General features: G+C 41.9%; 1 protein-coding gene and 1 long non-coding RNA gene across 5 annotated transcripts; one reads left to right on the top strand and one right to left on the bottom strand.

The window, feature by feature from the left end:
* Positions 1-3782: 3782 nt before the first annotated feature.
* On the bottom strand, positions 3783-14116 carry nocta (nocturnin a). Of its 4 annotated transcripts, none has more exons than XM_047352737.1 (3): positions 13914-14116; positions 5255-5545; positions 3783-5170 (listed from the first exon to the last, which is right to left on the bottom strand). In XM_047352737.1, the coding sequence occupies exons 2-3, from the start codon at positions 5535-5537 to the stop codon at positions 4308-4310; spliced, it is 1146 nt and encodes a 381-aa protein (XP_047208693.1). In that variant the 5' UTR covers positions 5538-5545; positions 13914-14116; the 3' UTR covers positions 3783-4307. The 4 variants fall into 4 exon arrangements, with proteins under 4 accessions (XP_047208693.1, XP_047208690.1, XP_047208689.1 ...); XM_047352734.1 differs by having other exon boundaries at positions 13908-14115; XM_047352733.1 differs by lacking the exon at positions 13914-14116 and adding an exon at positions 13335-13542.
* LOC124859874 lies at positions 13452-18373 on the top strand. Its single transcript, XR_007036215.1, has 5 exons — positions 13452-13592; positions 13680-13778; positions 17001-17094; positions 18030-18234; positions 18309-18373. It is a non-coding gene; the product is annotated as an uncharacterized LOC124859874 (long non-coding RNA).
* Positions 18374-20199: the final 1826 nt, after the last annotated feature.

The raw sequence follows: 20199 nt of genomic DNA, 5'->3' as shown, positions 1-20199 counted from the left end.
TCCACAGTCAGTAATGATTTGGAGTGCCGTGTCATCTGTTGGTTCTGGTCCACTGGGTTTTCTGAAGTCTACAGTCAACACATCCATCTACCAGGAGATTTTAGAGCAGTTCATGCTTTCTTCTGCTGACAAGCTTTAAGGAGATTACATTTTCCAACAGGAAGCCAAGCAGAATCTGTGGGTTGTCAAGAGGAAGATGAGAGACCAGAACCAACAATACAGATAAGCTGAAGGCTGAGAACAAAGCAACCTGGGCTTGCTGAACCACAGGCTGATCTCCACGCCAGGCTGCATTGATGCAGGAATTTAGGCCCGCCAAGTTCTGAGTGGAGATAACGTACAGAACCGGGACTGTTTTTCATTGGTCTGACACAGTATTCTATATATATTTCTAAGAATTAGGTGTTTTCACTGGCTGTAAGCCAGAATCATGAACATCTGAGTCTCTACAGTAATATGAATTTCACTTTTTGAATTGAGTTTCTGAAATTAACTTTTGAAACTATTTTCTAATGTAGAAATCTATAACTGAGATTTGGCTGTAAGGAAAGTGGAGGATCTTGCTGCATTAAAGGGGATTAAAATCTTTAGTTACTTGGGAGAATAATAATTCCAAGCAGAATAACTTGATTTGATGACATCACTAAGGACTTGTGACTTCTCTTGAACTTTAGCTTTGACATGAAAATATCCAGACAGTGTTATTCTAAAAAGTGCCTCCCTCATCCAGTCCTAGAATCAACTGTGGTTAGTCGACAGAACGGAGGCGACAACACCTGACTTCCTTTGTCATTTAAAATTACAAATAGAACGAGTCAAACCTAACAAAGCCACTAGTTAATGTTAGCTTGACTGGTTAAGCTTGACTTGCTTGCTAGTTAAATCTGGAAAGTTATTATGAATAAATGACCCAATTTAAACCTGAAAAGATGGCCTTTAAAGAACATGACTAGCACTGTTCTCTTCTTTAAAACTGAACAGGTTCCTCAGTGTTGTGTCTGAGTGTCCATTGAGTCTGACCTGAAATGGCACCACAGCAACCCGGTCAGATCCACCACTGGCAGACAGCAGCACAGTTACCATTGTACGATTTGTTACTGTGATGATCTGATATTACTCATGCGTCACTGTAGCAGAAGGTGTTTGCTGTTGTTGTTGGAGTAGGAATCCACTTAAATGATTTTATTCTGCTCAGTCTGCGCGTTATGTTCTCTGGGTGCTTGCTGTTGGAAAAACTAGAAACGCAGCAAATCTTTACATCAGGAAAAACCCTCAGGAGAAAATATTTTCTAGAAACTCTTCTAGACAGAAGTCTCAGATTACCGTTTAATAAAACAAGTAAAATAGTTAACCAATAAAGTTGTTGTGTCCTGAGATTCTGCCATAGACGACTTATAGAACTCTATTCCAGAAAATACGTTTTTACATTTTTATGAATTCAGACATGCAGGGTTGTTTTAAAGTAATCAAAGAGAAAACCCGTTTCATTTTAATTACGCATACATTCGGTTAAAAGGACAGAAAGCTGTTTAATAACTGACTTCTAAAAGTGATACTTGGGACCTGACTTGAGACAGAAACCATACCTGCTAAAGAAGGACTTGGTTGTGACACTTCTGAGGTGGGAATTTCTCGAAGAAATCAACATCTGGATTTATCTGTATGATGGTTGGGTTTTGCAGGACTTGACGTTGATGGCCTCTTTCCTGGAGAACTTTTGGAATGTAACTTCCCACCATTCATCAGGCGATGACTTCATCATACACAGATCTGCTTTTCACAGACTGACTGGAGAAATGTGAGGTCCCCTCCTGCCTCAAACGATCCACCATCATCCCGGTTCCCAAGAAACCCACCATCGTAGGATTAAATGACTACAGGCCTGCAGCCCTGATGTCTCTGGTCATGAAATCCTTTGAGCGGCTGGTGTTGAAGTACCTGAAAGACATCACAGGCCCCCTGCTGGACCCCCTGCAGTTTGCTTACCGAGCAAACAGGTCGGCAGATGATGCTGTTAACTTAGGTCTACACTTCATCCTGCAACACCTCAACCACCCAGGGACGTACGCCAGGATCCTGTTTGTAGACTTCAGCTCGGCCTTCAACACCATCATACCAGACATCCTCCACCAGAAGCTCACCCAGCTCAACATCCCAGCCTCCACCTGTCAGTGGATCAACAGCTTCCTGACAGACCGGCAGCAGCAGGTGAGACTGGGGAGCATCTTCTCCCGAATCAGATCAATAAGTACTGGTGCCCCCCAGGGGTGTGTTCTATCACCACTCCTTTTCTCCCTGTACACAAATGAAGGTCAGAACTACTTTGAACTGAACCCACTCAAGACTGTGGAAATGGACTTTCGGAGAACACCACCCCCATACACCCCCCTCAACAACACCATGTCAGCTGTGGACCACTTCAGGTTCTTAGGAACCACCATCTCTGAGGACCTGAGATGATCTTCACACATAGACACTGTTCAAAGGAAGGCCCAGCAGAGACTGTTCTTCCTGAGGCAACTCAAGAAGTTGGCTAAAACCAGCCGCCACAGACAGTTTCTTCCCCCAGGCTGTTTCTCTGATGAACATTTAATAGAGAACCAAACAACAGCACACTGAAGTTGTAAATGCACCTTTGTATATTTGTATATATGTATTTAAGGAGATAAAGATATATGCATAAATATATCTTATAATGCATAGAAAAAAAATAGAAAACCCATAGAGCAAAGTGTACCGGAGTCAAATTCCTTGTTTGTTTGTACGAACTTGGCAATAAAGCTGATTCTGACTAATAACCATCCATCTGCTGTGGAGGTAACACCTGTGTTGTTCCAACGTCTTAACCTCACATGCAGCCACACAGGATCAGGGGATCTGCATGTGCTGCTTCTCCTCACACAATCATCCTCAGGAGTTTGATTGGACCTGCAGCATCATCTCCTCCTCTAATGCAGATTAGCGATTCATCAGGTGTATATCCCTTTGATCCTATCAAACAGGGCATGACTGCTTCTGTGTAACCCAATGGAACATTTGTTTGGCCTCTTTCTGACTGGTAATGATGGTTTACCTCTTTCCCTTCTGTTTCGTTTCCTCATTTTAAAGCATATTGCTTTCAGTTTCAGCTCTGCTCTACCTGTACGTTTACACTCATCGGTTTGAACTTGCTCCACATCTTCCATCCAGCAGGTTCTGACACCTCCTCCTTGCTGCTCACCTGGTTTGCACATCTAAGCCGTTGCTGAGCTTTTGTTTACAAATGCAGAATACGAGGTTTATTTTATAGCCCACACCTATTCTGTCTATGATTAATAAGGTTCATGTTTGTTTAACTTAGAATTAAACCAACCATGTGTTAGAGACCAAGTTAAGCCTGGAACTAGATAAATATTTTCTAAAAGTCATTTTCTGGATCTGGAAAACCATGGGGAATTATTTACAATTATATAAAATGAATTATTTTTATGTTGGCATAATCTAGAGATTGTTCATTTGAATATAGCACATACCATTGATATAAATGTCAATATTTAGTATACAAATAAACAAAATTAGGTTTCCAATCCAGTCCTTAGGATGGACCACATCGCCAGCTTGGCTCTGTGGTGGTTATATATAACTTGTATAGTAGTTTAAATTCTGCTTTTCTTTTAATATGATCATAGGTATTTCAGCCAATAAGAGGTTAGGGTCAGGAATGGACCAGTGATGGTTCATGTTAGGATAAATGTCAAGATTAGGCCCAAATGGAGTTAGGTAGAGAACTAATCTGGACAATTTTAAGAGTAAAAATTACTTTATTGCCAACTGTACATCAACATTAATAATGAAGTGTTGCTCTAATGATGAGTCACATTCAGGAACCCGAACCCATCACTGCTCAGTACTTCAGAGCTGCACAGAGTACAAGGAATAGAGAAGAGATGTCAGGAAATGAAGTCCTAAAGGCATAAAACCCTGTGAGGATGCTGCGCTGTGACTCCACCTGCTCCTCACTCAGCTGCTCAGTCACAGCAACAGATTTCCAGCAGAAGTGATTCTACAGTGGCCCGTTTCACATTAAAGTTCTACTGAAAAAACAGGAAGGTTTAGGACCTGCCCTTTTAGACAGCAGCATGCCCTCCAGCATCAGGTCACGAGTCCAGTTCCTCTCCTCCTCAGCAGCCTTCTGATCACGGTATCCAACGTCTCACCTCTCAAACCTCTGGGTTTTTTGGTTGGTCCTGAATAATATCTGGTAAATGCCTCTTCATGGGCTGCTTGCTTCAGTACTAGCTTTCTGCAGACCTGGGGTGACTGGCAGTCTACAGGAGCCTATGGGGCTCCTCCCTGAAGCTGACGTCACAGAGCAGTGATAAATGGTCAGAGGGGTAGTGGTATGACGGGAGGCGGTCTGGTCCAATCTGCTCCTCTGTGGGAATGTCCAGCAGGGTCTCCACACTCAGAGCGTCGTGGCTGTACCAGATGTAGTCCAGCGTGCTGCAGCTTTCTCCGGAAGGCCGGATCTTCCAGGTTGTGTAGGCTGGCTCCGTTTTCCCATCGCAGCTCAGCAGCTTGTATGCTGAGCTCAGACCTAAAGGGGAGGAGCTAAACCGCTTGTAAACATCCTCTGAGGGCTCTGCGTTAAAGTCCCCACACACGACTAAAGGGATGGCCCCCATCTCCGCCTGCTTCTGGCCTCCGCAGTGGGATGTGATACTTTGGAGGCTCTGCAGCAGGTCAGCACCTTGCGCACTCCTCAGCCTCTCCCAGCCACTGCGAGCTTTCAGGTGTGTGACCGCAACACACAGCCACCGGCCTGTTACCTGGCAGTGGAGCGTCTGCGCGATGGCCACCTGGTTGGTGGGTAGCATCATGGCGGATAATCGGAGATGGGCCGTGGAATGAAGGCTGAAGCGTGAGCGGCGGTAAAACAGAGCACAGCCGTCAGGGCCGTTGTTATGCTCCACATCTAAACAGGGAGACCAAGGTTTGGGCAGGAAGCTGCCGTGGTAACCTAAGCTGGCCATAATTGGCTGGAAAGTGTCGTAGTAGTGGTCCACCTCCTGCAGACACAGTATGTCAGGGCGGTAGGTGAGGATCTCCTCTAGGATCTGATATTTCCTTTCATGCCAGCTAAGTGCTTCTAGTGGACAACGGATGAAGCCATCCTTCCCCTCACCAAGAGCTGCAAACACACACATCAGAATTAAACACACAGCAATGCTCACAGAACACGAACCTCTAAGTGGCACTGTTTGCACATTTCTACCTTGAGCCAGAATGTTCCACTGCATGACCCGTATGGACGGGTTGTGCTTATGACCGCAAGGGGCCACGAGTCGGGGACAGACCAGGTCTCGGCGGGGCCGGGCTGGACGTCTCTGCAGCGCCAGCTCGCACTCTCTTAGCAGCTGGTCTGGGTCTACCCCCACTAGGTCCTGGTCCAAGTCTTGGTCTGGGCTCTCCTTTGTGTATGGGTCAGGTTGGGCCATGGTGGCACTGTTCAACGCCTGGGCCATTGTACCAAACGACCTGCTGCTGCTGCTGCCCATTTGACACACTGGAATGGAAACAGAGGATGCTGTTAATGAAGTGAAGTAGTCACACGAAGCTAGAGAAACATTCCAGAATGATAAAAGTGTTGTTTATTTAGGCGACCGTGTGGCTGTGACCTGCAGTCAATCATATCTCCACAAACGATACACACAATCTGCTTCTTCAGTGTGATTCTAATCACTAAACGGCATACAGTAACTGCTTTTAATCAGATTTTCAAATGTCTTGATATTTATCGATGCCCTCCTGGAACAAACAGTAGAGAAAATAGTAAAAATAACAGTTCCAACAATACAGAAGGTTGTGGAGTTCTCAAACATTAACTGGTATTTATTGTGGTCACAATAATTCTAAATTTGTATTACAAGACATTTTTCACAATAAACGATACAATAAATGTCCGCCCCTACATTAGAGTCACTCATTCATACATGTAATGTGTCACAAATGGACAAAATCAGTAGTTCTAGTATAGTAAGATGGTTCTTCCCAGTCAGCCGGGTCTAAAATGTGTGAGAAGTCCAAACAGACTGGGACGTTTAAAAAAAAGACCAAGGAAGACAAATACAACAAAAAACCAAGTGGACATGAAAGGATCAGAGTACCGAGAAAACCTTAGAATGTAAACTGTAATTAACAGCTACAGAGAGGTAAGCAAGGTTGCAGTAAGCTGGGAGAGAAGGTTGACCACCAGGTATTACACTAAACAGCTTTGAGAGCATCACCTAAGCTGCAGCGTCTCTGGTCTACGGTTACCATGGTGTTAAGAAACAAGTGTCTTACCCAGGCCCTCCATCTTTGATCAAATCAGAATTCATGCAACAGGAAGGTCCCTGTTATTCACGTCTCTGACCCTCCTATATTAAACAGCCCCCCCTCCACCCTGGCTGTCTCCATCTCTGCTGTGACTCATCTCATAGTCTCATCAGATCCCTCCCCTTCCTGCTGGCTGGTGACAGACTGACCTCTGGGACATGCAGTAAGCCAGGCTCAGAACTTGGAGTTTATAACCACATGGTAGCCCTACTGTGATGCTGAAATGTCTAGAAAGGTCACTGGGGTTAGAACCTTGAGAGCCAGAGTTAGTCCAGACCTTTGTACCTTTGTTTAGGTTAAAGTTCATTAACATGAAACTGAAATGACCCATATGTGATGGTGTGGGTCGTCGGCTGTCAAGCTGCTGTAATACAGGAAAATAGGATCAACACGTGATCTCATCAACACCTGTTTCTGGGAGATCTAGCATGGGGAGAAGACCTGCTGAACTTAAGCTGTCCTGCATTTTAGACCTAAGTAGAAATACAAAAGATCTGGGCCTGTAGGCCTGAAACAATTAATCAGATTAATCATGATTAATCCATTATTGAAATAATTGTCAACTAATTTATTCATTGAATAATCATTAACTATAACTGGAACATACAGATTCTAAAACAAGCCATTTGGTGAAAGAACAACCCACTCAGAGCTGTAATTAAGCCAGAATGATACAAATGTTTTGTATTTAAGATGAAAAACCTTCTTTGTCTGAAAATATGCTCTATCCAGAACTCTTCAAGAGGCGTAGCTGGAGCTTCACCTGGTTCAGATTCTGGAAAAGCTCTCCTATTAAGCATCTTTTGCCATTCAATTACTAATCGATTAATCAAAAACAAGAGTCAACACATTAATGGAATGATAAAATAATCAATAGTTGCAGTCCTATAATTGATTAAAATACATCGTTAGTTCCTTGAAAAAACAGCTGGCCTGTTAGGTCATTTGTAGAGCTGTTTGGGCCTGATGTGTGCTGTTCTGTACACCAACACCAGCACACCACTGGCCACACTAACATGTTGGACAGACGTACTCACAGCTTTGGAGGTTTCAACCTGCTGTAGAAACAAACTCCTGCTGATGCAGATCATCATCACAAGGTTCACTTCAATCCTCAGACTGATCATGAAGATAGAAGCAGTCCTTTAGCCTGCTCTGTAAAGAACAAACGGACTGACCCAGTATAGCCCTTTCTCGTTGACTCAAAATGCTTTGATACTGCGAGTCACCTTCAGCCATTAAAAAAAACATCAACACACTGATAGGCTGCATCTATAGGTTCAAAGTGTTGATCCCCGTCAAGAATACTTTGACATGTGGCGGGAGAAAGCTGGAATTGAACTCACCACCTCCTGATTGTCGGAAGACTGGTTCTCCTACTGATTCACTGCCACCACCAGAAACAGAAACACTGACGGAGACTCAAACCAGCTACGTCCCACATGCACTCAGCTCCAGTTGGTCCAAAGGCCATCTACTGGAGAACCTTCTTCAGTTTCCTTCTGTCCTCTGTCAAACCTTCAGCCGTCCCTTGCTCTTTCTCCTCTGAGCAGCACTGAGTGGCAGCACACACTCATCATGACACACAGCTATGACTCACTCACAAGAATGGTCTTGTTCTCCCTCAAACAGGCACACACACGAACTGTGCCAAGTAGGCAGTCCAATGAGAAGAACTAGAAAGCCAGCCTACATGCTGGGAAGGTAAGAGGCCTGGTAAATCAGAATTCCCAAACCCAGCAAACCCTAAGAGGGAAAACATTCTGACTGTCGTTCCCTAATAGTTCCGGAATCCTGCAGTCTTCGTGTGACGCATCTGGTCTGATTGGGTTACAGAACGGTGTCGGTTCACCACTATGTGTTTTAGAACATGTGGTGATCTTTTCCCCAGGTTTGATGCAGCAGTGCTGTAATGGACTTTAGCTAGGAAGCTAATGTCTATTCTATTATTTTCAGTCTTGCTGAGCAACATTTGGAACCGACCCACCACCTGTGTGTCGGGTCCATGTCCCAGCTGGAAAACAATAATTAGACAAAATCACTTGGAGAACACCATCAGCTCTTCTTTATTCTTAGCTTTAATACGTTTCTAGACAGAAGCGATAGGACTCCATATGGTTCCCAGCAGTGTAGAAATGAACAGGCCTGTGGCACATGTTCAGCTGTTGAAGGAAACCCCAGGAGCCGATCTCCTCAGCAGTGCTGGTCACATGCCCCCTAACTGAATTACCAGGAACACAAACTGGATTCATTTGCGCGGAATGTGATTGAAACGAGAGATGATCCCAGACACGTGACATAAAACACAAGCAAAGCTGTGTTTAGAGGTGCTGAGAGTCACCAAGGAACACAGTTTATGCCTTATAGAACCATAAACACCTATCAGAGCTGAAGCCTCCAATAATGAGTTATTTATCATTGAAAGAGAATCTGATAGAATAAGGAATTCTTGGAACAGAATAAGTCAGTTTGGATTGGGATCATATCTTAAAAGCTCAAATAATACTTCAACTACAACCCCAAATCCCTGATGAGTTGAAAAGGAGGCGCTGTGGATGCAGAGCAGGAGCTAAGAGAAGAGAGAAAAAGAGGAAGTTCAAACCATCTCTTCCATCGATTATGATGGTCAATGTGAGATCGTTGGGAAACAAGTTGGATGAACTCCAAGCCCTACAAAGGACCCAGCCAGAGTATTGGGAATGAAGTATTATGTGTTTCATTAAGACGTGGCTGCAGGATCATATCACTGACTCCAGCGTCTCTCTGCCAGACTTTCTGATCATATGAACAGAGATTTAAATAGGACAGCAAACTGTTTAGGATTTTACCTTCAGGTGGCACGACAGTTTCTTCCCCCAGGTTGTTGCTCTGATGAACACTTGACAGTCTAAAACTTCTGTGTGGATAACACCATAATCCCACCTTCCTTTGACCCACAGCTTGACTGTCACACCTCGTATGTTTTATCTTCCATCTCAGCCATGGACTCTTCTGCTTCTACATGTTTGTCTTCAACCATATCAGAAGATGCTGATGCTTCCTTTGCTTCCCCCTTCCACCTGTGTGTCTCAAGAAGTCAGGTGAAGATGCAACTGCAAAGACTGAGTCGGAATAAGGCTGCAGGTCCAGATCATGTCAGCCCTAAAGTCCTGAAGCTCTGTGGGATTCTGCAGCACCTCTTCAACCTTAGCCTCGTCCAGAAGAAGGTTCCAGTGTTGTAGAAGACCACCTGTCTTGTTCTGGTACCAAAGGAAACTCATCAAACCATCAGTCCTCAATGACTATAGACCTGTTGCCCTGACATCCCACATCATGAAGGTCCTAGAGAGACTCCTGGACTTAAAAAAGCTTAACATGCTGATAAAGAAGGCTGGCTCTGTTCTGGGGACTCCTCTGGAACCTCTGGAGATCATTGTGGAAAGACGGATTCTTCATAAAATGAAGAACATTATGGAGAACCCTGAGCATCCTCTTCATGAGACTGTCCTACAACAACAGAGTGTCTTCAGTCAGAGGCTTCTTCAGATCTGCTGTAAGATGGAGCGCTACAGGAGATCCTTCCTGCCCACAGCCATCAGCATCTACAACGGCTCTTTGATGAGACCTGAATAATATGAGCTACAACATTCAATTTCCCTTTGGGATTAATAAAGTATTTTTACATTGAACTGGACTAAATTTAGGCCATGCACTGGAGAGGTTCACAGAGCAAACAATGTGTGAAGCAGCCGGGATGATTCATGTCCTCCAAGTCTGATGGCATTGTTCTCAGCCCGAAAAAGCTAGACGGCCTCCTTTAGGTTGGGGGTTGGAGGTTAGAGGGATGGAGCAGGAGAAACTCAATAACATGGTCCAAACATGCTTAAAAATGGGAGAAAATTTGCACTTTGTTGGAGAACCATCATTAGATTCCAAATAGTCAGCAGCACAAGTAAGTACTCTGCAATCTGCCTTTGTTAGTGTTGATATCTTCTTCTTCTGTGGATTTGAAACTGGTCATGTTGTGTGTATGCAGATTCATTTCAACTGATTTCTCTCATAATGCGCATGAGCCAGGGATTCCACGTAAACGTTCCATTTTTCCCATCTACATGACAACAGAGACCGGGATTTTTTCTGACCATTCCACTCTGGAAGCCGTTCTCAAATGGTGCCATTTTTAGAGAAAATGTGCCCCGTTGTCGTAGAAATGAACAGTAGAAACACAACTAGACTTTTTGGTCATGTAAACAGGGCCTGAGCAGAGCTAGAGTGGACTGATGAGTCACAGATGATCTGGCAGATTGATCCAGCCGGCAGGTTCAACTAATGTAACTACCCACTGGAACACAGCATTATGTCCACCTGGTATGAACATGATTAGTTGTTTTAAACCACTAACTCAGGTACAACAAACAGTGTACACATGACTAGCTGTTAGCTTCCAACACTCCTAGGATGTGTCCACTTTCCAACAAGCACATGGTGACAGCACATCTTTCTACTACAGGTAAAGGAGCTATTACTGATAATAACATTAGTCTTCAAAGCTTCATCAGAGTAGTCCTTGTCACACCTATCTAGTAAATCTGTACTGCCAGTTAACAAGTATTTCCAGCAGTACTGCAGGTAATACTACATGTCCTGCTGCTTCATAATGTCTTTGAACGCTCCAACCTGCCTTAATATACGTTTTTTTCCCCAGTTAACTGTTGATTTTATCTCTTCAACACTATCAAACCGACTCAACAAATCAGACCAGAAGCTCCGGCTTCACCTTGTGTAAATCATCTCCTGACCCCAGCCCTTACTGCTGGTCTGTTATGCAACAAGCCAGACCAAGCCCGTTAAAGCAGGAGGCCAGCAGAGATCTGCGTGAACTAGCTCAACAATTTCAGTTTCAAATAAAAAACAAGCTACAGAAATTAGTTCAGGACTCCACTTTCCTACATCTTTGGTTTGGGTCTTCAACAAGTTCCTTCTGGAAGCCCCATTTGCAGCCAACCTGGCTACAGGTTAGAGCTGCTGAACGATTTAAACATATTTCTGACTGGCTATAATTGATATCATTAGAACATCAGGATGTCTGTCCAGTTGGCTTAAGTTCCTGAAATATTCGAAATTATTAAAACAGCAAAGATCATTCACAGTCCTGATCAAGCTGATTTTATCTGCCTGATCTGGTCACCATATGTGAGCTGGACTGATGTTTAAAAGGTGAGATGCAGGAGATCTGGATAAACTACTTTCTATCTCAGCAGCAGTGATTCATTGCTACTGTGAGAATTGTAGAGTCGTGGTCTGCTGGAGGAAGTAAGCAGACAATCAGCCCATCAAGATTCATCTGCTCTCAGAGTTTTAGTGCTGGCATAAATAGAAGTGGTCTAGCAAGAACACGGACACACCCATACCTGAAACCATGAATGATACAATTCAACCCAAAATGATTCATACTGCTGGAATATTAAGGTTTTAATTACCATCTTAATTTTACCAACATGTTTTTTCTGACTGGAAGTCACTTAAATCTGTAGAGGGAGCAAAAGAATAGGGTGATGACAAGTAGGCCTTGTTATATAAAATGAAGCCAAATGTATTTCAAAATGACATAAATAAATGTAAATAAAAAGGTATCAGAGTTGGTCCAGACTGAAAAGAACAATCAGGGCTGACCTTCCCTCCATCCAGGACTAGGTCTAGGTCAGGAGAACAGCAGCTAGCATCTCTGCAGACCCCACACACAAACTGTTTAGGCTTTTACCTTCAGGTGGCGCTACAGAGCACAATGTACTAAAACCAGCAGCCACAGAGACAGTTTCTTCCCCCGGGCTGTTTCTGATGAACACTTGACAGTCAGAGTTTCAGAACAACACCATGCGTACTTGGACTGATCTCACATTACATTCTATTGTAAAGCCAGTTGTGTGTATGTGTACATTTAAAAAGAAATTCTTTATTTCCATTTATTTATATTGACAAGAAAAAAAAAAATCTTTACTGAGCACAAAGTGTACCAGAGTCAAATTCCTTGTTTTTGTGCACAAACATGGCAATAAAGCTGATTCTGAAAAGCACGGGCTGTTCAAGACCTTCAGTCTTCTACTTTTGCAGATTTGATACCAGTTTTACAGACTTTATATGGCTTCTCATGCAGCTAGGCAATAGGGCAAAGGTCTGAGAACTGGACATGTGACAAGGGTTTCCTGAAGACACTGGTGAGGCTCATTGTGGCTGTGAGTAGACACATTTAAAGCCTTTGTGTTGATTGCACAATATATATACATCTCTGCATTGGATGAATTTGAATTTCCTACAAAATAATATGGACTCATTTACTTTTCTCATTGTAAATTGTTTTGAATTGACTTTTTGATGGACAATAAAAACCATGAAACTGAACGTGTTTAAATTCCTGGCTGCTGGCAGGAACTGCAACTAAATGTTATGACGTCATCCGTTCTATGAAGATGACAGCTGAAGAAAGCTTCTTGTTTTGGTCTGCTTACATGTGTGAAAACTATTTTACTGCTGGTTTATAGGCCTGTTTGCAGAAGTAATTACTTCATCACATTTATACAGTTACTTGTTTCCCTATAGAATGACATAATTATGTTTGAAAAACTTTGTTTCTGTAAAAAAAAAAGATATGTCTGATTTACAACAATCATTGTGTAACATCACGTATGGCTTAAAGAGGTTCATAAATGACTTCCCCATTACACCACCCTGCTCCTGGGTTACAGTGATGCTTCTCATTTAGGCAGTTATGACTATGCCAGGGGCCTTCAACCTTTACAGATCGAGGATATGGTAAGCCCTTCCACTACCAGTCCAGAACCTCACAGACATCAAACACCTCAGTTCGGTTGGAGTGGTGCCACTTAGCGGACTACTGTCAACTCAGAAACCACAGTTTGACTCGTGGAACATGCCACGTTGCGCCGTGCTGACAGGATGAAACTTAGAGATGAATGTTAATGAAGAACAGAGAGCGCTACCTGGTGTTGCCATGGTGCTGTCTGCTGCACGCGGCTTCAGCTGGCCGCAGGTCCCTCTGACCCCACTTCCTCCGGGGCCACTGTGACAGCAGCGGGCTACCGTAAGGGCTGACCCCACCGGAGGGAGCGGTGTCCGGGCCGTTTGTCCCCCCAGAGACGAATTACACATTTGGCTGAACAAAACGGAGCAACGACGAGCTGAATTCATTCCGAACTGTCCGGAGAAGAACTCAGAAAGCTGTCTTCTGCCTCTTTTCAGTACTTTAACAAAACTGAGTTATTTCATATAACTAAAACATACTAATGTTCCTTCACACCCATTTTCTTTTATGTCTGGTACCGTAGGAAGAGGAAAAGCCGGCCGGTAAATTACATCATTTTTTTTCTGAGTTACGGAACACCGATGAGGGGAGACCGTACTGACGGGTTGGCCCAGAACGCTTGGTAAGGACCACAGAAATACTAACGAACTTACTATTTACACAAGAAGAGACAATACCGGGGTACATATGTATATAAAACTATCTTTTCCCCTTGATAAATGAATAAAAACTTAAAAGGAAAGAACTGTACATTCACCGGTCACCCCTGCAGTGCAGCTGTGGTTCGAGCTGCTGGAAATTTTGTAACGTTGAACGGAAACTCGTAAAGAAAAGGGCGTTCCTTATTGATACGTCAGCCAATCAGCGTTCTGGAATGTGATGCGACGAATGTTTGACGTCATCAACACCCCTCTGAGCGTTCTTCACGTCGGATAATTGATCGTTGTCAAACGCGGGCGCGTAGTTAGACCTGGGCTTCCGGGGTGGAAGACCCGGTTGTTTTCTGAATAGCCCCGCACTTGATAGAGGAACTTTAGAAAGATTAAAAAGATGCAGCCACAAAATGGTGTTGGACTTAACATTTTTATTTAAAAACAATCACTTATTTTTAATTGTGTCCATATAATCACGTCCCGCTCCACCTAACCTGACAACGAGTTATAAGGAGAAGACAAAAAATACTTATTTGCGCACCGCGAATGCGCAACTAGCGCACAGCCATAGACGGACTCCATTCTGGAGAAGTCCAGAACAGCAGTTTACTCGAGGTCGACCTGTCTCCTTCATTACCTGAAAAGTTACACTGAGCGCCTCGAACAGGGATCATTTCAGAGCAACCGTGGAGCCGACCAGAGACTGGGAGCCTGGTGTGTGTGTGTGTGTGTGTGTGTGTGTGTGTGTGTGTGTTCAGGAACAGGTGGAAGCAGAGCGGTATAACCCAGGCTGAAGATAGCAGTAAAACCTGAATGGTGAGTCGGAATGGGCTAATTGTAAGTTACAGCTAATCACGTATTCACCCAGCAAGACATGAGGTGGAGGTTCACTGTAATGAGCATCATCAGGGTCATGATGAGGAACTTTCACCTGAGCTACAGGTGAAGTTAAATGGACTCCATTCTCTTTCATATCTTCGGTGCTGATTCTAAACACACAGCTCTGGCTTTACAGATGCAGTATAATTAAGAAATAAATCATAGCAATTAATCACAGGTGGAGCATTGATTAGTTAACTATTTTATTTTTCTGAATTACACATGTAATATTATATAAACTAAACTAATTAAACATGGATACAGTTTTACTGAAGGTGAGACATACATACCATATGTATACAGTTATTAATAACTGTAATATTAGTACTGATAAGGTCCAGGATGAGGCTCTATGTTATATTTTAAACACCACAACTTAACACCCTTTCCTCTCAAAGTGTTTAATAGTAAGAACTGCACTAATGTCTCACATCCTCACTGCGGAACAAAAGACTGTGTTGTAAATGTTTCATTTATTATTTTTGGCAGACCAAATTTCTCCAGAAGTGGAATGAAGGGCTGAAAAGATGGCAATAAAAGAGAACAGGTTCATAAAAGAAGGAACAATTTTAATCAAATGTTTTGAAAGCTCTTGGCATAATAAAATAAATGTATTTTAGGATTTTACCTTTTGACTAAGATTTAGGAAAATCAACTTTATACCACTTTCCTTTTTTGAAATATAAGAATAAAGACAATTGAGGCTCAGGAGTGGAACACTTTGATGAGAATGTAACGTTTAAAAAAGGTAATTTATGTAGATGACAAAAGAAGCACATTTATCTGGCCCAAAGTAAACATCTCTGAATTTAAGAAAAACTTTTGTCAGCAGAAATTCAGATTAAGTTCTTTTCTAAATACCTCAAAATGTGTCATTATTTGCTTCAGCAAAATGGTTTTTCCTCAGGACTAAACTCTGTTTCTCCTTGTCCTTCATTCAGCTTCTAACAAAAATAAAAAGTAAAATTATCGCAAACCTTTTCTGTTTGATTCACAATCATTTACATTCAGTCTAAAACCAGCCAAGACAGAGAACTGGTACAATATGTCCTATATTATTTTAACTTTAAATTACTTATAAACTGTCTTATGGAAATATAAATATTTTGGGTTTGAGCTAAAGCCCCCAACGTTTTTAGACCCTAAAAATGCCCCTGGTCAAACGTACCTACTTTTCTATAAAGTTCTGAGCGACAACCCTGCCTAGATCCGCCAATCAATTATCAGTTCTTTCTTTTTCTTTCTATACGTCCAAAAATAAAATAAAAACAATCATTTTGGTTGTGTTAGCTTTTTATATCAAAATCAATACAAAGGGCATGATGTGTAAAAGCAGCGAGGTTTGAACAGCAAAACTCCTTTACTTCTATTTAAAGCACTCTACTGTACTTTAAAATAAACCATAATTATTTTACACTTTTATTGTTGTAAGGATAGACCCAGGGTTCTATTGCAATAAATAGCTAAATCATTGCTTGATGTTTTCTAATCAAGTCTGTGCTAAGGGTCTTGCTAAATGTTCTCTGTAGGATGTTCTTTGGTGGAGTTGATGAAGGTCAAACTCCTCTCCAGAAGCCATTATGTAACCAGATAAGGGATCAGTGGTATCAGAGTCCAGGACAATCTCTGGGTTGGGTATTCATCCACTGTCTGAAGGTTGTATGCTTTTTACATTTTTAACGTCATTGGTGTTTGTATGTAAACAAGACAAAGGGCAGACAAACAGTGACAAAAAGAACAAGGAACCAAAACAGCAGGCTGCAAAATACAGTTTTACAAACGTCTGATGTTTCACAAGTTTCTATCCAGTTTCTGTTCCAGTTTCACGAGGAACTCAACAGCAGCTATTTGCTGCTAATCAACTGCGTTATTGAACTGATCATGAAAAGGGAGTAGATTATCTTTAAAAGTGGATGATTTGGCAAGTTATCCGGTTCTCTCTGGTTATCAGTGTTAATAACACTAATAACCTGAGAGATCCAACTAGTATTGGCCATCAATCAAGGAAAGGGTTATTCTGCATTTTACATTTGGTACTGATCCATCCAATGTCTTCTACCAAAACAAGATTAGTTGATGGAGGTACCAGGAATTCCAGCATGTCCACTATGAAGGAAAAAAAAAAAGAGACAACAGTAACATCACAAACCCATCATGCTTCTGTTGGAACATTCCATACAAATATGTAGGACAGCACAATTTTTCAAACAGGGCTTACAACATTCACTTACTGGAAACCACTTCCTGGAAATTAAATATAAATTTAATCCAAATGTGTAACTCTTTAATTTTAACTTTGGTAACTCCAACAGTTCTGCTGGTTGCCCTGGAAAGAAATGGGAAATGTGGATGGTGGAATGCCCATCATCTAAACTGTAACCCAGTGAGTAACCTACGATGAAAGCAGTAAGTAACAAACCAATGACTCTTTAAACGACCTTTAGTTGTTTACTGTACTATTTCTTATGTGAGTGTGCTTGTTTGTGTTTTCCCTCTGTTGGTGTTTCTTAGAATTTCCTGTATGAGCAGAAAATTCCTATAATAATGAGAGACTCATTGCCTCAGCAGCACATTGCTTCTCGGGACATTTATTCTTGGTGTTTATGTGCTGTCACCTGGTGGTCATTTAGGAACATTGCACAATTTAGATGGTGCTGAATCAGCCTGCCAACTTAGACCCATTTTTGACCCAAGGCTATTCTTCCTTGTCAGATTTAATCTGTGTGCACCATGATTAGTGAGCTAATTCTGGAAGGCCCAGCAGTTGACACATCCTTATTGTACTCCAGAGATTCTACCTACTCTAGCTGGCCGTTTCCAGTAGGATCTTGAAAAACTCATCCATGTTTATCTTTAGTTGAATTGATTACTGCAACAGCGTCTTCACAGGTCCGCCTAAAACGGCAAACTGATTATATGGTAAAAAAAACAATATGGACCAAAAAGCAGAGAGTGCATCAGTGAATGGGTAGTCTTGGTAGCCTGTGTAGCTTTAAAACTTCAGCACATCCTTCATAATATTTAGAGTGAAGGACACATACCCAACAAAAACTCCTAGAAGTGCGAGTCTGTGAAAAAGAAAATTGAAGATAGAAAAAACAGACAGTTAAAGGGTCTTCTTTTCAAAAATGCCCCAAAAGACCCTTTCCTAAATCTTTTAACAGGAGTGCTCTAAGCTTATATAAATAAAAATGATTAACATACAGGAAGGGAAAAAAATGGAAAAAGAGAAGAGTCTCTAAAAGGAGGAGGGAGTTGGTGATGTTCCGTCATGCTTCAAGCATTATATGGACTTCCTTTCTGCTCTCATCGCCTGTATTTCACATCCACCGTTTTCTCAGATACAGGTTGCAGAATGCTCCTCTAGCCCTTGATTCCTGTGTACCTCGGACCTCCTTCTGTGAACCCTGCCCGCCCTCCTCCCTCCATCACACCTCGTGGATTACAAACTCTCCTGGCTTACCAAATCCACCAACTTCAGTCTCGCCGGCAAACAACCACTTGGTTTCTCCACTCCCCCTCTGGCGGATCCCTCCACCATTCTTTGTAAGACAGATTTATTATTTCCATGAGTTCAGCCCCAGAGTTATCCTTGCTTACCTTCTTGTTTATTTCTACAGTTTGCCTCCTGGTTCCTGTTCCCTGCATTATTCACCCAGTTGTAAATAAACACTTTACCGAACAATACCGTCTCCTGAATTGCTTTCTGCATGTGGGTCAAATCCTTTAAACTCAATATGAGAGGATGTTTCTAGGTTCTTTATAATATTTAACTAAACCACAGTATTTTGCCATTTAACAAAACATGCTTCCCTGACTTTAAGTTCATTTTAGTGCAATGAAACAAAATGTACCAAAGAATGAGACACAAATCTCCACTGGGGACTTTTATTTACATGAAACTAAATAGACCAGACTAAATTAAAATAGATCAGTCTACACTTCTGAATATCACAGTGACATTCAGATATGTCACACTCATGATCGTGTTGTGTACAATGGCAGCTTGCAACACCAGCATATAAAGGAAAAACACATACGGGATTTCTCTCTTTTCTTCATGCTGCTCTTTCAGGGATCATCTGATGCTGAAAAACTAGTCCATGCATTTGTTACTTCAAGGCTGGACTATTGTAATTTGTTACTATCGGGATTTCCACAAAATGCAGTTAAAAGCCTTCAGCTGATTCAAAATACTGCAGCAAGAGTTCTGATGAAAATTAAAAAGAGAGATCATATTTATCCTATTTTAGCTTCCCTTCATTGGCTCCCTGTTAAATCCAGAATAGAATTTAAAATTCTCCTCCTCACATATAAAGCCCTTAATGATCTAGCTCCATCATACATCAGAGATCTGATAGTTCCATATGTTCCTAACAGAGCACTTTGTTTTCAGACTGCAGGTTTACTGGTGGTTCCTAGAGTCTCTAGAAGTAGAATGGGAGGCAGATCCTTTAGTTATCAGGCTCCTCTCCTGTGGAACCAGCTCCCAGTTTTAGTCAGTGAGGCAGACACCCTGTCTACTTTTAAGGCTTGGCTTAAAACTTTCCTTTTTGATAAAACTTATAGTTAGAGTGGCTTAGGTTATCCTGAACTATCTCTGTAGTTATGCTGCTATGGGCCTAGACTGTTGGAAGACATATTGACCACTTTTCCTCACTCTACTTCTTCTCCTACTACTCTTAAAAGTTGCATTATTTGCTGTTTTTTAATGTTTTAATTTTATGTTCTCAGTTTTTTTGCTCAGAGGTTATCTGATTAGCTGTATTCCTCTCATAGATGAAGCCAACAAATGAGCTACTACTGCCATTCAATTTTTTACTTTTACATAACATAAAGTACTCCTTGATCAATGCTTCTGTGTTATTTTTTATGCTCTGTCTCAAACCCTTGATTGGTTGTGGCAGATGGCCATTCACATTGAGCCAGGTTCTGCTGGCGGTTACTTCCTGTTAAAGTTTTCCTTCCTGTGTTGCTACGTGCATGCTCGGTATATGGGATTGCTATACAATCAGCAACTCAATGTAAGCGACAGTCCACTGTTGCTCCATGCTCATCCAGGAAGAGTGAATGTTCCAAATCAGTGACTCGATGCAATCTGGTGATTTTCCTTAGATAAAAAAAACATTTTTGTAATCTGTACAAGTTGGTTGAAGTGACTTTTTTCTTTTGTAAAGAGCCTTGAGATGACATGTGGTAAATTGATGCTATATAAATAAACTATATTAAACAGAATTCTTTCTAAGTATATATTTTTATTTATTATTATGGTCTACTTAGGAACCAAGCGTCATGATCCCACAGTGTTAGGTGTTTGAGTTTTCTTTCCTGTTATTTATGCTGTATTAATGTTGCCACTTAGTTCGTTTGTCGTTTATCAGGTTCTTCGTTAATTTCTTTGTTCATTATGTATTATTATTCATTGTTAGATTTCTTCCCTGTGTTCCTCTATGTCCACTTCTGTTCATTTTCTCTCCACCTTCAGCTCTATTGGTCTCAGCTTTTCTTCAT

This window comes from Girardinichthys multiradiatus, chromosome 23 (assembly GCF_021462225.1).
Source record: "Girardinichthys multiradiatus isolate DD_20200921_A chromosome 23, DD_fGirMul_XY1, whole genome shotgun sequence".
Lineage (NCBI taxonomy): Eukaryota > Metazoa > Chordata > Actinopteri > Cyprinodontiformes > Goodeidae > Girardinichthys > Girardinichthys multiradiatus.
This window is presented reverse-complemented; position numbering and strand designations above follow the sequence as displayed.

Excerpts from the sequence above, each read along its gene's own strand:
- nocta (XM_047352733.1), bottom strand. The coding sequence starts at position 13,542 with ATGAATTCAGCTCGTCGTTGCTCCGTTTTGTTCAGCCAAATGTGTAAT. Across the intron at positions 5,546-13,334 it reads CAGCACCATGGCAACACCAG|TGTGTCAAATGGGCAGCAGC; the intron begins GTAGCGCTCTCT and ends TTTCCATTCCAG. Across the intron at positions 5,171-5,254 it reads GTGGAACATTCTGGCTCAAG|CTCTTGGTGAGGGGAAGGAT; the intron begins GTAGAAATGTGC and ends GTGTGTTTGCAG.